This window comes from Dicentrarchus labrax, unplaced genomic scaffold (assembly GCF_905237075.1).
Source record: "Dicentrarchus labrax unplaced genomic scaffold, dlabrax2021, whole genome shotgun sequence".
NCBI classification, from domain to species: Eukaryota; Metazoa; Chordata; class Actinopteri; family Moronidae; genus Dicentrarchus; species Dicentrarchus labrax.
Window position 1 is genome coordinate 41,495 of NW_026136775.1, and position 22,845 is coordinate 64,339.

The 22,845-nt window shown below is 42.4% G+C and overlaps 1 protein-coding gene and 1 pseudogene across 1 annotated transcript; both read right to left on the minus strand.

The window, feature by feature from the left end:
- Positions 1 to 224: 224 nt before the first annotated feature.
- Positions 225 to 22,845, minus strand: part of LOC127359802 (transferrin receptor protein 2-like) — a 30,643-nt pseudogene continuing 8,022 nt past the window's right edge.
- LOC127359806 (uncharacterized) lies at positions 5,043 to 18,327 on the minus strand. Its single transcript, XM_051393946.1, has 2 exons — positions 16,073 to 18,327; positions 5,043 to 6,553 (listed from the first exon to the last, which is right to left on the minus strand). Exons 1-2 carry the CDS (start codon positions 16,977 to 16,979, stop codon positions 6,180 to 6,182), a joined length of 1,281 nt encoding a protein of 426 aa, XP_051249906.1. The 5' UTR covers positions 16,980 to 18,327; the 3' UTR covers positions 5,043 to 6,179.

Here is a 22,845-nt window from a genome sequence, read left to right on the forward strand (position 1 = left end):
ATTAACTTATATTGTCACATGTTGGATGTATTGCATCGTCTTTAATTAATAAAGTTGTTGTTAAGCTTTGTTTTGATTTGTGGTAACTTGTATTCAGACACTTATTAATACTTTATTAATACTGAATGTGCTGTTATCTGCTTTAATTTAAAATATCAGTTGAGTCAGTTATTAAATATAGTGAATGAATATCTGCAGTTATTATTATTTATTCATTAAATTCCTCACAGCAGGAAGCTGATTGGCTCACTCACCTGTGATGACATCGTCAGCAGCCGGGGGGCGGGGCCAGAGAGCACAGGTTGTATGTGTTCAGTGATGAAGGTGAAAATGTCCTTTAACCAGAGCGCCTCCTGCAGGACGAACATAGAACTACAATCAGCTACAGGATCGATATGTGACTGATCTACAGTAAAATAAAGAGCTGGTTAGTTATAATCAATGAGCCGAATGCAGCAGACAACTATTGAACAACACAAAGATCAATAAAAACTATCGTAAGTACACTTATTAACCGACGAGTTCCCAGCGTTTATCTACTGTGTGACCGCAGCTTAATATCCTTATAACTCCGTAGTGTTTAATATTCAGTTGCTCATATACGAGCCGATGTTAACAGGACACATGACTAACTGTAGAATAATAATTGTTGTTATTATTTAATGAGTCTGTCGCCGCTCAGGAGCTAAACTTTATTAAATTGACACATTTCCAAGAGCGGTGTCGGCTGTGGAGGCTACCAACGGAAACTCACGGCTTCCCCGCTGGGTGTGAACTGATCCAGGACCCGCTGCAGGAGCTCCATGTCCACAGTCCGGACGGCTGCTCTTTATTACTTATTCAATATGAAACGTGTCGTTGTTCAGACTAAACAACCGACCTGTTCCCGCTAAAAGCCTCAAACACTACTTCATGTTCAACTACGGTGTCCGCAGAGGCTCAAAGCAGGACGAGTTCTTTAAACCTGTGTTAACCTATTTATTATAAAGTCTGTGGTTGTTATATTATAATATAGTGAAGATAATATTATTGGACATCCTCTGATTACCGAAGCTTATAAAACAGGAATATTATAAAGTTAATAATAATAAATGATTTTCAGCAGAAAGTCAAATAATTCATTAATTATTGAAGGTAACTTGTTCTAGTGAGACAGAGGTCAGTTAAATTTGTTATAATTGTTGTAATATTATATTTTTTGCCATATTTCTATGTTTGTATTGTAAACTTACTGTGGATGTGCAGTTTGTGAGAGAGACTCATCACTAATTCACTTTAAAATAATACTAATGTTCTTTCTATCAGCACTGAAGACTGAAAGTCATTATAACTTCAGATCAGAAAATATACAAAAATATTAAAATATTTTCAAATATCAAGAAATATCAGAAGATATACAAAAAATATCATTAAAATATCAGGAAACATCAGAAAATATAGGAAAAGTTAAAACAATTTCAGAAAATATAAAGAAATATAAAAAAATATCAGAAAATATTTTAAAATATCAGAAATGATCAGGAAATATTAAAGAAATTCAGAGAATTTCAGAAAAGATCAGAAAGTGAGTCACGTGACGCGATGTGAGAAGAAGCCACAGAGTAGAGCGCTCCGCACTACATTGCTGCCTTCATCATTTTAAACATTTACACCAGAGCATTGAATTAAACAGGTGGCAGAAATGTTGAAACTTTGGAAGTCTGCGGCCTGTGGAGATATTAAACAACATTTACGGTCACAAGGGGCCGACGCCACGATGCAAGGTCAAGATGACGCTGACGAGCCCGAGCAGCAACAAGCTAACGACATAGCTGAAGATATCAGTAACATTTACTCAGCACTAACAAAGATTTCTGAAGACCTTGGGGGGGCTGGCAGAGATATGTCGTACCAACACGTCGGTAGAGACTAAACTCTCAGCCCCAATTACAAGAATGGATGAAGTGGACCGAGTCGAGTACTTGGAAAGAGCCGAGCAGGAGTGGCAAGCTAACCCGCCAGCTAGCAAAACAGACGTCGGACAGATATGGGACAAATTAGAAGACATGGAGAATCACTCCAGACGCAACAATGTGCGCTTCGTCGGCTTTCTGGAGGGCAAAGAGGGAGGAGACGAGGTGAGATTTTTGGAGGAGCTGTTGCCAAATTTGCTGAACATAGAGGGGAGACGAGAGATTGAACGGGCGACCCTCACCCGGAGACAGACCCAGACCAATACTGGCCAGGTTTCTGAGATCGTCAGACCGGGATGCGGTGTTGCGAGCAGCGAGGAATAAAGGCAAGCTGAGCTGGGACAACACTTATATTATGCTTTTCCCTGACTTCTCCAGAGCCACTCAGATGAAGCGCGACAAATTCAGGGAGGGACTTCTGTGGGGGTTTAAATGTGCAAAGTTCTGGTTTAGTTGCACACTCTTTTACTTTGTTAGCTTTATGGGGATGTTTGTGTTTAGTCGCCACCACTGTGTAACGGTACTGCCTTTGATAAATGGTTGTGTGTTATTAAGTAAGCAGGCATGTCTTCACAAATAGGTTTAATGCGTCTCTCCACTTGGAATGTAAATGGACTGGGGAACCCTGTCAAGAGAAAAAAGGTCATGACCATGCTCAAGAACAAGAACTATGACGTGGTGTTTCTCCAGGAAAAGGAGGAGTCTGAGAAGCTCTGTGCGGGAGGGGTTGGACATGTTTTTTACAGCATAGGTTCTGGCAAGAGCAAGGGCGTTATAATTTTAGTTAGTAAACATTTACAGTTTAAATGTCTAAAGCAAATTAAGGATCATTTGGGAAGGCCAATCTTGGCCAACATATACGCACCTAATCTGGATGATACAATTTTTTTTATTCGTCTTGAAATGAAGTTACAAACTGCTGGGGACCACGCTGTTGTTCTGGGAGGAGATTTTAACCTTCTAATGGATCCAGTTCTTGACCACAGTGGGGCAGGGTTGCATCAAGTCCCAAAGGCTTCTATGACATTGCAGAGAACTTGCACATCTTTGGGATTGATAGATATTTGGAGGATTATGAACCCCTCTGGTAGGGATTACACATTTTTTTTCACCAGTAAGACCTACAGCCGAATAGATTTTTTTCTAATATCCAAAACACTCCTCCTCTGCTATGGACTGTGAAATAGGGAATATTCTTATTTCCGACCATGCTTGGGTTGGCTTGGACCTATTACCCCAGAGCGAGAGAAGAAAGTCCTACAGATGGCGTCTGAACTCGTCACTTCTGCAGGACCCTGTAAATGTAGAGTGGCTCAGGACAGAACTACATAATTATTTGGAGATCAATTGGCATTCTGTATCATCCGCGGGTGTCGCGTGGGAGGCCCTAAAGGCTGTGATTAGGGGACGTATTATCACACACACATCATACCATAAGAAAAGTAAAACATGGGAGGTGCTAGAATTGGAAAATATAATTAAACGGGCTGAAACAGAGTTGAAGCAACAAGTGACACAGGACGGCATGAGAAAACTGACAAGTTAAAATATCAGTATAATAATATAATAACCCAAAAGGTTGAATTTAATTTATTTAGGGCTAGACAAACATATTTTGAGTCAGGAGACAAAGCAGGAAAGTTGCTTGCCAGTTATATAAAACAGAGGGAGTTGGCCTCAACTATTCCTGCTGTTAAGTCGCCGGTCGGGGGCCTGCTTACTGCAACTGTAGATATTAATCAGGCCTTTAAAGAATTTTATAGTAATCTCTATAGTTTGACATCTACCTCTAGTGAAGAAGACATTCATAAGTTTATAGAACCACTAGGACTTCCAAAATTGACAGATGAACAGAGGGATTCTCTAGACTTAGATATTACTGTTGAGGAGATTAAAGGGGTAATCAAGGCTTCACCTTCAAGTAAAGCACCGGGGCCCGACGGCTTTACTGGGGAATTTTTTAAGAGCTTTGCGACAGAGCTAGCTTCCTTTACTGGAGGTGTATAAGGAAGCGCTGGAGAGGGGTATACTACCACCAACTCTGAGACAGGCCCTTATTAGTCTAGTTCCTAAGAAAGGTAAAGATTTGGATGAGTGCAAGAATTACCGTCCTATTTCATTAATGCAAATAGATGTTAAGATAATTTCAAAAATTTTAGCAAACCGATTAGACAGTGTAATTAAGTCATTGATCCATACTGATCAAGTGGGATTCATTCGTGGTCGTAGCTCCTCAGATAATATTAGACGCCTTGTTGATGTCATGTGGTCGGTGTCTGACGCCCAGTCGACAGTAGCAGCAATCTCTCTGGACGCCGAAAAGGCGTTTGACATGGTGGAATGGGGGTATCTATTCAAAATTTTAGAGGAGTTTGGATTTGGTATTGCCTTTATAAAATGGATTCATGTATTATATAAGGACCCAGAAGCAGCAGTGCAGACTAATGGGCTGGTCTCGGAGTATTTTATGTTGGGCAGAGGAACCAGGCAGGGTTCGCCCCTGTCTCCTTTGCTCTTCTGTTTAGCAATTGAGCCTCTTGCAGCAGCTATACGTGGGGCTACTGACTTCCCGGGTGTCACTGTAGGTGGGATGGCACATAAATTGATGTTTTACGCCGATGACATTTTATTACTGGTGTCCAACCCCAGCAGATCTATACCATGTCTTCTTAGTATCATAAACTCATTTTCCAAATACTCTGGCTACAGGCTGAACTGGTCCAAGTCCGAGGCACTCCCTTTAACAGCTTATTGCCCCTCCACTGCCTTCCACCCAGGTGTATTTCAGTGGCCTCAGCAAGGTATCATGTATCTGGGTATCCCATTTCCTAGACAGCTGAAAGATCTGATCAAAGTTAATTTTGATCCATTAATACGATACATTTCTTGTGATGTTGAGAGATGGGCAACTCTTAATTTGTCTATGGCAGGTAAAGTTAACTTTTTGAAAATGAACTGTGTTGTTTACATTGATGGAGTAATGGGGGGGGGGTTACTGTTATTATTGTGTTGTTGAAATAATAAAATAAAAAATGTTAATCATAAAAAGAAAAGATCAGAAAGTATGAGAAAAAATCTGAAAAAATCTGAAAATTTCAGAAACATAGAAAATAAAGAGGATAACATACTATTGCCCTCACTAATTCATCTGTACAGCATAATTACCATTAATTTTATATTTATGCTGATATTGGTATTTCATTTAATGGTATTGGTAAATCCTCATAATACTCTAGGAAAGGATCCATATCTCCCTAAAGGTTTGCAGGGAGCCTTTGAGGGTCTATCTGATTTGATCTGGTTGGCCTTTACAGCGAGCACATGAAGGATTCACATCAGGGAGTTGTATTAAGCTGTGTCGAGCACAAGGGGAGAAGAATGTACCAGTTTAAGTGCCTAAGCTGGGGACACCTAAAAAAGTGACACTTTGGTAAATTAAATAATTCGGAGAGTTGTGCAAATGATCCAAGTTTGCCATCCACATATAGATTGGAGATGGATTTAATGCCCTTTGAGTGCCAATCCTAAAGGTTGAGTCAGAGAGAGAGGAAGTTATAATTATTCTTGATGGGAGAGTGAATAGATGTTGTCTGCAGTTTGAGGTGTCTTCTAAATTGTGACCAAATCCTGATTGAGTTTAATGCTGCTTTCCATTTGTCTCGTGAACTCGGAACCCGAGTTGGAAAGTGTAAATCTTGCAGCTATCTCGCGAGATTTCACAGAGACACACCCCTTTTTGGTCGGAATTTCAGCCGTTTAGCTCGGGGTTCCTCAGGGTACCCCAAGCTAAACGGGGGGGCACGTACAACCCGCAAAACAAAGATGGCAGCGCCCATATTAAGATGTATTTTCTTTGTATTTGTACTACGTTGGTCGTTTTAATGTCAATTTTAAATGTTTTTACACTGTTTACATTGCTGCTTTAGTCCGGTCACCAATTTATGCATTGCACGGTGTTGCTGTGAGTTCAATACAATGTAAAGTTTTGTTTTCGAGCTGGTTTGCTAAATAGGCTAATGTAGCTAACAATAACACTAGCCCGCCCCTGGTGGCCCCTGGTGGCTCCTGGTGGCCCCTGGTGGCCCCTGGAGGCTCCTGGTGGCTCGAGACAAACGCCACAGCACTTGTTGAAATTGAAATAGGCGAAAATGGCAAAATAATATTGAAATGTAAGACTTGCAATAACGGAATTACTTGAAATGTTAGTGTTTCTGTAGAAAAACATTATTATTTCACATTGAGCTTGTTTAGAAGATCCACAATCAATAACAACACAGCTGCTGCACTTCTTTCCGACTCGTAATGCCCAAAGACAAACTGGAACGCTAGAAGTGGTACAAGCCAGACAATGACGTCACATTCTCGCGGCAGAACAACTCGGGTTCTGAGTTCACGAGACAAATGGAAAGCAGCAATAGACCACCAGGTTGGAGAGAAACTGGTTTGGGGGAGGGGCATCGGGGCACAAAGGAGGGCCTTTCTATAAATTTTAAGATTATCTTGCCAAATTGAGCGATATTCTGATAATTTGGAAGAGCGCCATTTCCTTTCAGATTTCCTAGCTATTTGTTTTAACTGGCGGGTTTGGTGGTTATACCAAGGTGCTAGTCTCCTATGTTTTAATAATTTCCTTTTATAGGAGCGATAGAGTCTGATGTTGATCGTAGTGAGCCTGTAGCACTATCGACAAGATTATCAATTTCAGAGGGACTAAAGTCGTTATAGGACTCTGTTAAATTCAGACATGGCATTGAATTAAACACTGAAGGAATCTCCTCCTTAAATTTAGCTACAGCACTGTCAGATAGACATCTGCTGTAGGAAGTTTTGCCTAATGGCTTATAATCTAATAGTATGAATTCAAAAGTTATTAAATAATGGTCAGATAGGAAAGGATTATGTGGGAAGACTATTAAATGTTCAATATCAATGCCATATGATAGAACAAGGTCAAGAGTGTGATTAAAACAATGAGTTGGTTTATTTACACTCTGACAGAAGCCAATTGAGTCTATTAATGATATAAATGCATTACTAAGGCTGTCATTGTCAACATCCACATGAATATTAAAATCACCTACAATAATTACTTTATCTGATTTAAGGACTAAACTTGATAGAAACTCTGAGAATTCAGATATAAAATCAGAGTACGGTCCAGGAGCGCGGTACACTATAACAAATAGAACTGGCTGCAGTGTTTTCCAGTTTGGGTGAGAAAGACTAAGAACAAGACTTTCAAATGAATTATAATTTAGTTTTGGTTTAGGGTCCATTAAAACGCTCGAATCATATATGGCTGCCACTCCACCTCCTCGGCCAGTGCCTCGAGGAATGTGAGTATTAATATGACTGGGGGGGGATTCATTTAGGCTAACATACTCCTCGTGGGACAACCAGGTCTCAGTAAGACAAAGTAAATCAATATCATAATCTGATATTAATTCATTAACTGAAACAGCTTTAGAGGACAGAGACCTGATATTTAACAGCCCACATTTCATTCTCTTATTTTGTGCTACTGAGGAGTTAGTTTTAATTTTTATTAGGTTTTTATGTTGAACTCCTCTTGTTTTTATTTCTTTAAATAATTTAGGTGGTCGGGGGACAGACACAGTCTCTATGGGGTTTTGGGTGTTGGATGTTGACGTCATACTTTAGCTAGCGAAGGCTGCGGCTAATAACAAACGCAGTAAAGAAACAGTTGTAATAACTGGAGAACCAGAGGAGAACCAGCAGAGAACCAGCAGAGAACCAGAGGAGAACCAGCAGAGAACCAGCAGAGAACCAGAGGAGAACCAGAGGAGAACCAGCAGAGAACCAGCAGAGAACCAGAGGAGAACCAAAGGAGAACCAGCAGAGAACCAGAGGAGAACCAGCAGAAAACCAGTAGAGAACCAGCAGAGAACCAGTAGAGAACCAGAGGAGAACCAGCAGAGAACCAGTAGAGAACCAGCAGTAGAGAACCAGCAGCAGAGAACCAGTAGAGAACCAGCAGTAGAGAACCAGCAGCAGAGAACCAGAGGAGAACCACCAGTAGAGAACCAGTGATGCGAGCAGCCAGTACGTATTGATCCTGTTACAGCTCTAGGGGGCGGAGTTACTGTAACTGTGTCATTGAACCATAAAAGATAAAAACAGTTCCCAGTTTATGAACTATTACTGACACTGATAATCAATGATTGATACACATATTGATCAGACTGCTGCAGAGGAAACACCCTCCACAATAAAAGTCTGTGTGAGAGCTCCACACTGTGTGTGTGTGTGTGTGTGTATCAGTGTGTGTGTCAGTGTGTATCAGTGTGTGTATTGTGTGTATTGTGTGTATTGTGTATTGTGTGTATTGTGTGTATTGTGTGTATCAGTGTATCAGTGTATATCAGTGTGTGTATTGTGTGTAGTGTGTATTGTGTGTATTGTGTGTGTCAGTGTGTGTATTGTGTGTATTGTGTGTACTGTGTGTATTGTGTGTATTGTGTGTATTGTGTATGCTCCACACGTCTCCGTTCAGGGCGTTGGCGGCGCCCTGCAGCGTCCAGGTAAAAAAGGCAAGCAGTCGTCTGAAGCATTTCTCGTCGAAGCGTTCGGGGTCAGAGGTCAGCAGGGTCAGGTGCTCAGTGAGCGCGCTCAGAGTGTGGTCGCCGCGGCCGTGGATCACGTGACCACCGACACATACTGAGACAGGAAGTAGTATTCCACCTGGACCACAGACAGGAAGTGATTGTTATTATTAAACTCTGTAGAAGCAGTGTCAGTACTCCCATGATGCAGTGCTGTAGCAGTGTCAGTACTCCCATGATGCAGTGCTCTCTGCGGCTGCTTGGCTATAATCTCCTCTGGTACTGAAAACCCAGTGAGGAGACAAACCTCTGGACTGGAGACACACACACAGACAGACAGCTTACACATTCTCTCACTGTCACTGGTTGAACTGGGAACCAGTCTAAATGGGTTTCCAATATGAAGTCAATATCAAACATATTGAGGCCACAGTGGATTTATAACACAAACAGTTTGTACATTGTACTTTGACTCTTCCCTCTGTTTATTTATGGGTAGTGAGACCACATAGTGTTTAATATATAATGAGATATATAAGTAAGGAGGGGTGAAGTTGTATTGTTGTTTAAGGTCAAAGGTCATGCAATAGCTGCCACAAATAAAAGAAAAAGTACAGTTTCTTATTGGAGGAGACCAAAACTGAGCTCAGAATCTTTACACAGATGTTCTTCAGTCCTGCAGCTAAAAGTTCGACTCTGATTGGAATTGAACTGTTAGTGGAGTTTTAAATGTTTGTGAGAGCAAACGTTAATGAGGACGTAAGAATGAACGCTGTGTGGAATCAGACAGAATGAACGCTGTGTGGAATCAGACAGAATGAACACTGTGTGGAATCAGACAGTAAGAATGAACGCTGTGTGGAATCAGACAGTAAGAATGACCGCTGTGTGGAATCAGACAGTAAGAATGAACGCTGTGTGGAATCAGACAGACAGAATGAACGCTGTGTGGAATCAGACAGTAAGAATGAACGCTGTGTGGAATCAGACAGTAAGAATGAACGCTGTGTGGAATCAGACAGTAAGAATGAACGCTGTGTGGAATCAGACAGACAGAATGAACGCTGTGTGGAATCAGACAGTAAGAATGAACGCTGTGTGGAATCAGACAGAATGAACGCTGTGTGGAATCAGACAGTAAGAATGAACGCTGTGTGGAATCAGACAGTAAGAATGAACGCTGTGTGGAATCAGACAGACAGAATGAACGCTGTGTGGAATCAGACAGTAAGAATGAACGCTGTGTGGAATCAGACAGTAAGAATGAACGCTGTGTGGAATCAGACAGACAGAATGAACGCTGTGTGGAATCAGACAGTAAGAATGAACGCTGTGTGGAATCAGACAGTAAGAATGAACGCTGTGTGGAATCAGACAGTAAGAATGAACGCTGTGTGGAATCAGACAGACAGAATGAACGCTGTGTGGAATCAGACAGTAAGAATGAACGCTGTGTGGAATCAGACAGAATGAACGCTGTGTGGAATCAGACAGTAAGAATGAACGCTGTGTGGAATCAGACAGTAAGAATGACCGCTGTGTGGAATCAGACAGAAAGAATGAACACTGTGTGGAATCAGACAGTAAGAATGAACGCTGTGTGGAATCAGACAGTAAGAATGAACGCTGTGTGGAATCAGACAGTAAGAATGAACGCTGTGTGGAATCAGACAGTAAGAATGAACGCTGTGTGGAATCAGACAGAAAGAATGAACGCTGTGTGGAATCAGACAGTAAGAATGAACGCTGTGTGGAATCAGACAGTAAGAATGAACGCTGTGTGGAATCAGACAGTAAGAATGAACGCTGTGTGGAATCAGACAGTAAGAATGAACGCTGTGTGGAATCAGACAGTAAGAATGAACGCTGTGTGGAATCAGACAGTAAGAATGGACGCTGTGTGGAATCAGACAGTAAGAATGGACGCTGTGTGGAATCAGACAGAATGAACGCTGTGTGGAATCAGACAGAATGAACGCTGTGTGGAATCAGACAGTCAGAATGAACGCTGTGTGGAATCAGACAGTAAGAATGACCGCTGTGTGGAATCAGACAGAATGAACGCTGTGTGGAATCAGACAGTAAGAATGAACGCTGTGTGGAATCAGACAGAATGACCACTGTGTGGAATCAGACAGTAAGAATGAACGCTGTGTGGAATCAGACAGAATGAACGCTGTGTGGAATCAGACAGTAAGAATGAACGCTGTGTGGAATCAGACAGTAAGAATGACCGCTGTGTGGAATCAGACAGTAAGAATGACCGCTGTGTGGAATCAGACAGTAAGAATGACCGCTGTGTGGAATCAGACAGTAAGAATGAACGCTGTGTGGAATCAGACAGTGAGAATGAACGCTGTGTGGAATCAGACAGAATGAACGCTGTGTGGAATCAGACAGTAAGAATGACCGCTGTGTGGAATCAGACAGTAAGAATGAACACTGTGTGGAATCAGACAGAATGAACGCTGTGTGGAATCAGACAGAATGACCGCTGTGTGGAATCAGACAGTAAGAATGAACGCTGTGTGGAATCAGACAGTCAGAATGAACGCTGTGTGGAATCAGACAGTAAGAATGACCGCTGTGTGGAATCAGACAGTAAGAATGAACGCTGTGTGGAATCAGACAGTAAGAATGACCGCTGTGGAATCAGACAGTAAGAATGAACGCTGTGTGGAATCAGACAGTCAGAATGAACGCTGTGTGGAATCAGACAGTAAGAATGACCGCTGTGTGGAATCAGACAGTAAGAATGAACGCTGTGTGGAATCAGACAGTAAGAATGACCGCTGTGGAATCAGACAGTAAGAATGAACGCTGTGTGGAATCAGACAGTAAGAATGAACGCTGTGTGGAATCAGACAGTAAGAATGAACGCTGTGGAATCAGACAGTAAGACTGAACGCTGTGTGGAATCAGACAGTAAGAATGAACGCTGTGTGGAATCAGACAGTAAGAATGAACGCTGTGTGGAATCAGACAGTAAGAATGAACGCTGTGTGGAATCAGACAGTAAGAATGACCGCTGTGTGGAATCAGACAGTAAGAATGAACGCTGTGTGGAATCAGACAGTAAGAATGGACGCTGTGTGGAATCAGACAGTAAGAATGAACGCTGTGTGGAATCAGACAGTAAGAATGACCGCTGTGTGGAATCAGACAGTAAGAATGACCGCTGTGTGGAATCAGACAGTAAGAATGACCGCTGTGTGGAATCAGACAGTAAGAATGAACGCTGTGTGGAATCAGACAGTAAGAATGGACGCTGTGTGGAATCAGACAGTAAGAATGAACGCTGTGTGGAATCAGACAGTAAGAATGACCACTGTGTGGAATCAGACAGTAAGAATGGACGCTGTGTGGAATCAGACAGTAAGAATGGACGCTGTGTGGAATCAGACAGAATGAACGCTGTGTGGAATCAGACAGAATGAACGCTGTGTGGAATCAGACAGTCAGAATGAACGCTGTGTGGAATCAGACAGTAAGAATGACCGCTGTGTGGAATCAGACAGAATGAACGCTGTGTGGAATCAGACAGTAAGAATGAACGCTGTGTGGAATCAGACAGTCAGAATGAACGCTGTGTGGAATCAGACAGTAAGAATGACCGCTGTGTGGAATCAGACAGTAAGAATGAACGCTGTGTGGAATCAGACAGTAAGAATGACTGCTGTGTGGAATCAGACAGAATGAACGCTGTGTGGAATCAGACAGTAAGAATGAACGCTGTGTGGAATCAGACAGTAAGAATGAACGCTGTGTGGAATCAGACAGTAAGAATGAACGCTGTGTGGAATCAGACAGTAAGAATGAACAATGTGTGGAATCAGACAGTAAGAATGAACACTGTGTGGAATCAGACAGTCAGAATGACCGCTGTGTGGAATCAGACAGTAAGAATGAACGCTGTGAGGAATCAGACAGAATGAACGCTGTGTGGAATCAGACAGTAAGAATGAACGCTGTGTGGAATCAGACAGTAAGAATGACCGCTGTGTGGAATCAGACAGTAAGAATAACCGCTGTGTGGAATCAGACAGTAAGAATGACCGCTGTGTGGAATCAGACAGTAAGAATGAACGCTGTGTGGAATCAGACAGTGAGAATGAACGCTGTGTGGAATCAGACAGAATGAACGCTGTGTGGAATCAGACAGTAAGAATGACCGCTGTGTGGAATCAGACAGTAAGAATGAACACTGTGTGGAATCAGACAGAATGAACGCTGTGTGGAATCAGACAGAATGACCGCTGTGTGGAATCAGACAGTAAGAATGACCGCTGTGTGGAATCAGACAGTAAGAATGAACGCTGTGTGGAATCAGACAGTAAGAATGAACGCTGTGTGGAATCAGACAGTAAGAATGACCGCTGTGTGGAATCAGACAGTAAGAATGAACGCTGTGTGGAATCAGACAGTAAGAATGAACGCTGTGTGGAATCAGACAGTAAGAATGAACGCTGTGTGGAATCAGACAGTAAGAATGACCGCTGTGTGGAATCAGACAGTAAGAATGACCGCTGTGTGGAATCAGACAGTAAGAATGAACGCTGTGTGGAATCAGACAGTAAGAATGAACGCTGTGTGGAATCAGACAGTAAGAATGAACGCTGTGTGGAATCAGACAGAATGAACGCTGTGTGGAATCAGACAGTAAGAATGAACGCTGTGTGGAATCAGACAGTAAGAATGAACGCTGTGTGGAATCAGACAGTAAGAATGGACGCTGTGTGGAATCAGACAGTAAAAATGGACGCTGTGTGGAATCAGACAGAATGAACGCTGTGTGGAATCAGACAGAATGAACGCTGTGTGGAATCAGACAGTAAGAATGACCGCTGTGTGGAATCAGACAGAATGAACGCTGTGTGGAATCAGACAGTAAGAATGAACGCTGTGTGGAATCAGACAGTAAGAATGACCGCTGTGTGGAATCAGACAGTAAGAATAACCGCTGTGTGGAATCAGACAGTAAGAATGACCGCTGTGTGGAATTCAATTCAATTTTCAATTCAATTTTATTTGTATAGCGCCAATTCATAACAGAAGTTATCTCAGGACACTTTTCAAATAGAGCAGGTCTAGACCGAACTCTTTAACATTAATTACAGAGACCCAACAGTACCACCATGAGCAAGCACTTGGCGACAAGGGCAAGGAAAAACTGCCTGTTAAAAGGCAGAAACCTAGGACAGATCCTCCGGCTCTAGGTGGGTGGTCGTCTGTCTCGACCAGTTGGGGTGAGAGAGAGAGAGAGAGAGAGAGAGAGAGAGAGAGAGAGAGAGAGAGAGAGAGAGAGCGACAGACAGACAGACAGGTGCACAGCAACAACAGTATTGGCAATGGCAGTCAAGCAGGACCATGGCAGGAGGCTCCACCAGGATCCATGAGAACCTGCGAGACGAGAAAGCACAAGAACTCCGGGGAAGAAGTGGAGTTAGTAACATGCATTAAAGGGACATGAATGAGTGCAGAAAGAGAGAGGAAGAGAGTAGCTCAGTGCACCATGGGAAATCCCCGATAGTCTAGGCCTATAGCAGCATAACTAAGGGATGGTTCAGGACTCACCTGATCCAGCCCTAACTATAAGCTTTATCAAAGAGGAATGTCTTAAGCCTACTCTTGAAAGTGGTGAGGGTGTCTGCCTCCCGAACCACAACTGGAAGCCGGTTCCACAGGAGAGGAGCTTGGTAACTGAAGGCTCTGGCTCCTGTTCTACTTTTAGAGACTATAGGAACCACAAGTAGCCCAGCATTCAGAGAACGTAGTGTTCTAGTGGGGTAATAGGGTACTATGAGCTCTTTAAGATATGAAGGGGCCTGACCATGAAGAGCTTTATAGGTGAGGAGGAGTATTTTAAATTCAATTCTACATTTTATAGGGAGCCAATGCAGAGTAGCTAGTACAGGAGAGATGTGATCTCTTTTTCTAGTTCCTGTCAGTACTCGTGCTGCAGCGTTCTGAATTAATTGGAGCGTTTTAATGTACTTATTGGGGCAACCTGATAATAAAGAGTTGCAGTAATCCAGCCTTGAAGTAACAAATGCATGGATTAGTTTTTCTGCATCTGTGATAGTATGTGTCTAATTTTTCTAATATTACGTAAATGAAAGAAGGCAGTCCTAGAGGTCTGCTTTATGTGGGAGTTAAATGACAAATCCTGATCAAAGAGAACTCCAAGATTCCTGACAGTGGTGCTAGAGGCCAAGTTAATGCCATCTAGAGTGACTATATCTTTAGACAATGAGTCTCTAAGGTTTTTGGGGCCAAGAACAAGAATTTCGGTTTTTTCTGAGTTTAACATCAGAAAATTGCAGGTCATCCAGGATTTTATGTCCTTAAGACATGTTTGTAATTTAGATAATTGATTAATTTCATTGGGTTTGATTGATAGATATAACTGCGTATCATCTGCATAACAGTGAAAGTTAATGGAGTGATTCCTAATAATGTTGCCTAAAGGGAGCATATATAAAGTAAATAGTATTGGTCCAAGTACAGAACCTTGTGGAACTCCATGACTAACTTTAGTATTTATGGAGGATTCATCGTTGACATGTACAAACTGAGTACGATCTGATAAGTATGACTTAAACCAGGTTAGGGCAGTTCCTTTAATGCCAATTTGATGCTCAAGTCTCTGTAAAAGAATATCATGGTCAATGGTGTCAAATGCAGCACTAAGATCTAATAATACAAGTACAGAGACAAGTCCATTGTCAGAAGCAGTCAGAAGGTCATTATTAACTTTAACCAGAGCTGTCTCTGTGCTATGATGAACTCTAAATCCTGACTGAAAATCCTCAAATAAACTATTGTTATGTAGAAAGTCACACAACTCTTTGGCGACTACTTTCTCCAGAATCTTAGAGAGGAACGGGAGGTTAGAAATCGGTCTATAGTTGGCTAAAACCCCTGGGTCAAGAGTAGACTTTTTAAGAAGGGGTTTAATTACAGCTACTTTAAAGGACTGTGGTACATATCCTGATAATAAAGAAAGATTAATCATATCCAGTAAAGAAGTGCCAATTAAGGGAACAACTTCTTTAAGCAGCCTAGTTGGGATCGGGTCTAACAGACAGGTTGATGGCTTCGATGAAGAAATGATTGAAGTTAACTGATGAAGATCGATAGCAGAAAAACAGTCTAAATATACATCTAAGTTTACATTGACAGAAGTCCCTGAACTTGGAGAGCCACTGATACCTGTTGATGGCAGTTGGTGATTAATTTTTTCTCTAATAGTAATAATTTTATTATAGAAGAAGCTCATGAAGTCATTGCTACTTAAGTTTATGGGGATATGTGGCTCGATAGAGCTGTGACTCTCTGTCAGCCTGGCTACAGTGCTGAAGAGGAACCTAGGGTTGTTCTTATTTTCTTCTATTAGTGCTGAGTAATAGGCTCCTCTGGCATTACGGAGGGCCTTTCTATAAATCTTAAGATCATCTTGCCAATTTGAGCGATATTCTGATAATTTGGAAGAGCGCCATTTCCTTTCAGATTTCCTAGCTATTTGCTTTAACTGGCGGGTTTGGTGGTTATACCAAGGTGCTAGTCTCCTATGTTTTAATAATTTCCTTTTTATAGGAGCGATAGAGTCTAATGTTGATCGTAGTGAGCCTGTAGCACTATCGACAAGATTATCAATTTCAGAGGGACTAAAGTTGTTATAGGACTCTGTTAAATTCAGACATGGCATTGAATTAAACACTGAAGGAATCTCCTCCTTAAATTTAGCTACAGCACTGTCAGATAAACATCTGCTGTAGGAAGTTTTGCCTAATGGCTTATAATCTAATAGTATGAATTCAAAAGTTACTAAATAATGGTCAGATAGGAAAGGATTATGTGGGAAGACTATTAAATGTTCAATATCAATGCCATATGATAGAACAAGGTCAAGAGTGTGATTAAAACAATGAGTTGGTTTATTTACACTCTGACAGAAGCCAATTGAGTCTATTAATGATATAAATGCATTACTAAGACTGTCATTTTCAACATCCACATGAATATTAAAATCACCTACAATAATTACTTCATCTGATTTAAGGACTAAACTTGATAGAAACTCTGAGAATTCAGATATAAAATCAGAGTACGGTCCAGGAGCACGGTACACTATAACAAATAGAACTGGCTGCAGTGTTTTCCAGTTTGGGTGAGAAAGACTAAGAACAAGGCTTTCAAATGAATTATAATTTAGTTTAGGTTTAGGGTCCATTAAAACGCTCAAATCATATATGGCTGCCACTCCACCTCCTCGGCCTGTGCCTCGAGGAATGTGAGTATTAATATGACTGGGGGGTGTGGATTCATTTAGGCTAACATACTCCTCGTGGGACAACCAGGTCTCAGTAAGACAAAGTAAATCAATATCATAATCTGATATTAATTCATTCACTAGAACAGCTTTAGAGGACAGAGACCTGATATTTAACAGCCCACATTTCATTCTCTTATTTTGTGCTACTGAGGAGTTGGTTTTAATTTTTATTAGATTTTTATGTTGAACTCCTCTTGTTTTTATTTCTTTAAATAGTTTAGGTGGTCGGGGGACAGACACAGTCTCTATGGGGTTTTGGGTGGGTGACTGTTCTAAAGAAAGCGCAGAGGAGTGTGTAAGACAGCAGCTCTGCTTCCTGGTCCTAACTCTGGACTGTCAGGTTTTAGAAATAAACTTCGCCATATTTCTAGATAAGAGAGCCGCTCCATCCAAAGTGGGATGGATGCCGTCTCTCCTAATCAGACCAGGTTTTCCCCAAAAAGGCTTCCAGTTATCAATGAAGCCCACATCGTTTTCTGGACACCACCTCGACAGCCAGCGGTGGAATGACGACATGCGGCTATACATGTCATCACTGGTCACATTGGGCAGGGGTCCAGAGAAAACTACGGTGTCCGACATTGTTTTAGCATAGTTACACACCGACTCCACATTAATCTTAGTGACCTCCGATTGGCGTAAACGGGTGTCGTTACCGCCGACGTGGATAACAATCTTACTGTATTTACGTTTACCTTTAGCCAGCAGTTTTAAATAGGATTCAATGTCTCCCGCTCTGGCCCCAGGGATGCATTTAACTATGGCCGCTGGCTTCGCTAACTTCACGTTTCTGACTATGGAGCTGCCAATAACCAGAGTTGGTTCCTCAGCGGGTGTATCGCTGAGAGGGGAAAATGTATTAGAAACGTGAAGCGGTTGGTGGTGACCTGTGGGCTTCGCCGTTCTAGTCTTCCTTCGCTCAGTCACCCAGCCTCCCTGTCTTCCCGGCTGCTCGGGAACTACCGGGGGATCTACAGAGCTAACAGAAGCTACCTTCGGTCGGACCGCACCGGCTACCGGGGGGCTGGCTAACTATAGCGGCTAAAGATATCTCAGTGGTGCGGTGCCGTTCCTCTAACTCACTAAGCCTCGCCTCCAGCGCAGTAAATAAACTACATTTAATACAGGTACCATTATCTTTAAAGGAGGCAGAGGAATAACTGAACATCTGACACACTGAGCAGGACAGAGGAGAGGGAGAGGGAGAAGCCATAGCTAACTGCTAATGCTAATGAAACTAGAGTGTATGAAAAACTTTGAAAGTAGTGAAAAGTCCCTAAAAGAGGGAGAAACTCCAAGTGTTTAAGTAGAACTAGTCTACGTTTAAATGTTAAGCGGGTAAATAACCGCTGTAACGAGTAAAACTAATTTATATTTAGCGTTCACTGACAGAGCTACAGCACCAAACAGTGTACACAGAGCAGGAAGGAAACCGGAAGTGAGTCAGTACGCTTACCGTAGCGCGTCCAATCCAACAACACAGTAGACACACATATGTGACACACACAAACAGTATGGAATCAACAGATTGAAGGCAGAGAGACAGATGAGCAGATTGGGAGAGGAAATCAGACAGTAAGAATGGACGCTGTGTGGAATCAGACAGAATGAACGCTGTGTGGAATCAGACAGTAAGAATGACCGCTGTGTGGAATCAGACAGTAAGAATGACCGCTGTGTGGAATCAGACAGTAAGAATGACCGCTGTGTGGAATCAGACAGTAAGAATGAACGCTGTGTGGAATCAGACAGTAAGAATGACCGCTGTGTGGAATCAGACAGTAAGAATGAACGCTGTGTGGAATCAGACAGTAAGAATGAACGCTGTGTGGAATCAGACAGAATGAACGCTGTGTGGAATCAGACAGTAAGAATGAACGCTGTGTGGAATCAGACAGTAAGAATGAACGCTGTGTGGAATCAGACAGTCAGAATGAACGCTGTGTGGAATCAGACAGTAAGAATGAACGCTGTGTGGAATCAGACAGTAAGAATGAACGCTGTGTGGAATCAGACAGTAAGAATGAACGCTGTGTGGAATCAGACAGTAAGAATGAACGCTGTGTGGAATCAGACAGAATGAACGCTGTGTGGAATCAGACAGAATGACCGCTGTGTGGAATCAGACAGTAAGAATGAACGCTGTGTGGAATCAGACAGTAAGAATGACCGCTGTGTGGAATCAGACAGTAAGAATGAACGCTGTGTGGAATCAGACAGTAAGAATGAACGCTGTGGAATCAGACAGTAAGAATGAACGCTGTGTGGAATCAGACAGTAAGAATGAACGCTGTGTGGAATCAGACAGTAAGAATGAACGCTGTGGAATCAGACAGTAAGAATGAACGCTGTGTGGAATCAGACAGTAAGAATGAACGCTGTGTGGAATCAGACAGTAAGAATGACCGCTGTGTGGAATCAGACAGTAAGAATGAACGCTGTGTGGAATCAGACAGAATGAACGCTGTGTGGAATCAGACAGTAAGAATGGACGCTGTGTGGAATCAGACAGTAAGAATGAACGCTGTGTGGAATCAGACAGTAAGAATGACCGCTGTGGAATCAGACAGTAAGAATGAACGCTGTGTGGAATCAGACAGTAAGAATGACCGCTGTGTGGAATCAGACAGTAAGAATGAACGCTGTGTGGAATCAGACAGAATGACCACTGTGTGGAATCAGACAGTAAGAATGAACGCTGTGTGGAATCAGACAGTCAGAATGAACGCTGTGTGGAATCAGATAGTAAGAATGAACGCTGTGTGGAATCAGACAGTAAGAATGAACGCTGTGTGGAATCAGACAGAATGAACGCCGTGTGGAATCAGACAGTAAGAATGAACGCTGTGTGGAATCAGACAGTAAGAATGAACGCTGTGTGGAATCAGACAGTAAGAATGAACGCTGTGGAATCAGACAGTAAGAATGAACGTTGTGTGGAATCAGACAGTAAGAATGAACGCTGTGTGGAATCAGACAGTAAGAATGAACGCTGTGTGGAATCAGACAGTAAGAATGGACGCTGTGTGGAATCAGACAGTAAGAATGAACGCTGTGTGGAATCAGACAGAATGACCACTGTGTGGAATCAGACAGTAAGAATGAACGCTGTGTGGAATCAGACAGTCAGAATGAACGCTGTGTGGAATCAGACAGTAAGAATGAACGCTGTGTGGAATCAGACAGTAAGAATGAACGCCGTGTGGAATCAGACAGAATGAACGCCGTGTGGAATCAGACAGTAAGAATGAACGCTGTGTGGAATCAGACAGTAAGAATGAACGCTGTGTGGAATCAGACAGTAAGAATGAACGCTGTGGAATCAGACAGTAAGAATGAACGCTGTGTGGAATCAGACAGTAAGAATGAACGCTGTGTGGAATCAGATAGTAAGAATGAACGCTGTGAGGAATCAGACAGTAAGAATGAACGCTGTGTGGAATCAGACAGTAAGAATGAACGCTGTGTGGAATCAGACAGTAAGAATGAACGCTGTGTGGAATCAGACAGTAATAATGAACGCTGTGTGGAATCAGACAGTAAGAATGAACGCTGTGTGGAATCAGACAGTAAGAATGAACGCTGTGTGGAATCAGACAGTAAGAATGAACGCTGTGTGGAATCAGACAGTAATAATGAACGCTGTGTGGAATCAGACAGTAATAATGAACGCTGTGTGGAATCAGACAGTAAGAATGACCGCTGTGAGGAATCAGACAGAATGAACGCTGTGTGGAATCAGACAGTAAGAATGAACGCTGTGTGGAATCAGACAGTAAGAATGAACGCTGTGTGGAATCAGACAGTAAGAATGAACGCTGTGTGGAATCAGACAGAATGAACGCTGTGGAATCAGACAGTAAGAATGAACGCTGTGTGGAATCAGACAGTAAGAATGAACGCTGTGTGGAATCAGACAGTAAGATTAAACGCTGTGTGGAATCAGACAGTAAGAATGACCGCTGTGTGGAATCAGACAGTAAGAATGACCGCTGTGTGGAATCAGACAGTAAGAATGAACGCTGTGTGGAATCAGACAGTGAGAATGAACGCTGTGTGGAATCAGACAGAATGAACGCTGTGTGGAATCAGACAGTAAGAATGACCGCTGTGTGGAATCAGACAGTAAGAATGACCGCTGTGTGGAATCAGACAGTAAGAATGAACACTGTGTGGAATCAGACAGAATGAACGCTGTGTGGAATCAGACAGTCAGAATGAACGCTGTGTGGAATCAGACAGTCAGAATGAACGCTGTGTGGAATCAGACAGTAAGAATGAACGCTGTGTGGAATCAGACAGTAAGAATGAACGCTGTGTGGAATCAGACAGTAAGAATGAACGCTGTGTGGAATCAGACAGAATGAACGCTGTGTGGAATCAGACAGTAAGAATGAACGCTGTGTGGAATCAGACAGTAAGAATGAACGCTGTGTGGAATCAGACAGTCAGAATGAACGCTGTGTGGAATCAGACAGTAAGAATGAACGCTGTGTGGAATCAGACAGTAAGAATGAACGCTGTGTGGAATCAGACAGTAAGAATGAACGCTGTGTGGAATCAGACAGTAAGAATGAACGCTGTGTGGAATCAGACAGAATGAACGCTGTGTGGAATCAGACAGAATGACCGCTGTGTGGAATCAGACAGTAAGAATGAACGCTGTGTGGAATCAGACAGTAAGAATGACCGCTGTGTGGAATCAGACAGTAAGAATGAACGCTGTGTGGAATCAGACAGTAAGAATGAACGCTGTGGAATCAGACAGTAAGAATGAACGCTGTGTGGAATCAGACAGTAAGAATGAACGCTGTGTGGAATCAGACAGTAAGAATGAACGCTGTGGAATCAGACAGTAAGAATGAACGCTGTGTGGAATCAGACAGTAAGAATGAACGCTGTGTGGAATCAGACAGTAAGAATGACCGCTGTGTGGAATCAGACAGTAAGAATGAACGCTGTGTGGAATCAGACAGAATGAACGCTGTGTGGAATCAGACAGTAAGAATGGACGCTGTGTGGAATCAGACAGTAAGAATGAACGCTGTGTGGAATCAGACAGTAAGAATGACCGCTGTGGAATCAGACAGTAAGAATGAACGCTGTGTGGAATCAGACAGTAAGAATGACCGCTGTGTGGAATCAGACAGTAAGAATGAACGCTGTGTGGAATCAGACAGAATGACCACTGTGTGGAATCAGACAGTAAGAATGAACGCTGTGTGGAATCAGACAGTCAGAATGAACGCTGTGTGGAATCAGATAGTAAGAATGAACGCTGTGTGGAATCAGACAGTAAGAATGAACGCTGTGTGGAATCAGACAGAATGAACGCCGTGTGGAATCAGACAGTAAGAATGAACGCTGTGTGGAATCAGACAGTAAGAATGAACGCTGTGTGGAATCAGACAGTAAGAATGAACGCTGTGGAATCAGACAGTAAGAATGAACGTTGTGTGGAATCAGACAGTAAGAATGAACGCTGTGTGGAATCAGACAGTAAGAATGAACGCTGTGTGGAATCAGACAGTAAGAATGGACGCTGTGTGGAATCAGACAGTAAGAATGAACGCTGTGTGGAATCAGACAGAATGACCACTGTGTGGAATCAGACAGTAAGAATGAACGCTGTGTGGAATCAGACAGTCAGAATGAACGCTGTGTGGAATCAGACAGTAAGAATGAACGCTGTGTGGAATCAGACAGTAAGAATGAACGCCGTGTGGAATCAGACAGAATGAACGCCGTGTGGAATCAGACAGTAAGAATGAACGCTGTGTGGAATCAGACAGTAAGAATGAACGCTGTGTGGAATCAGACAGTAAGAATGAACGCTGTGGAATCAGACAGTAAGAATGAACGCTGTGTGGAATCAGACAGTAAGAATGAACGCTGTGTGGAATCAGATAGTAAGAATGAACGCTGTGAGGAATCAGACAGTAAGAATGAACGCTGTGTGGAATCAGACAGTAAGAATGAACGCTGTGTGGAATCA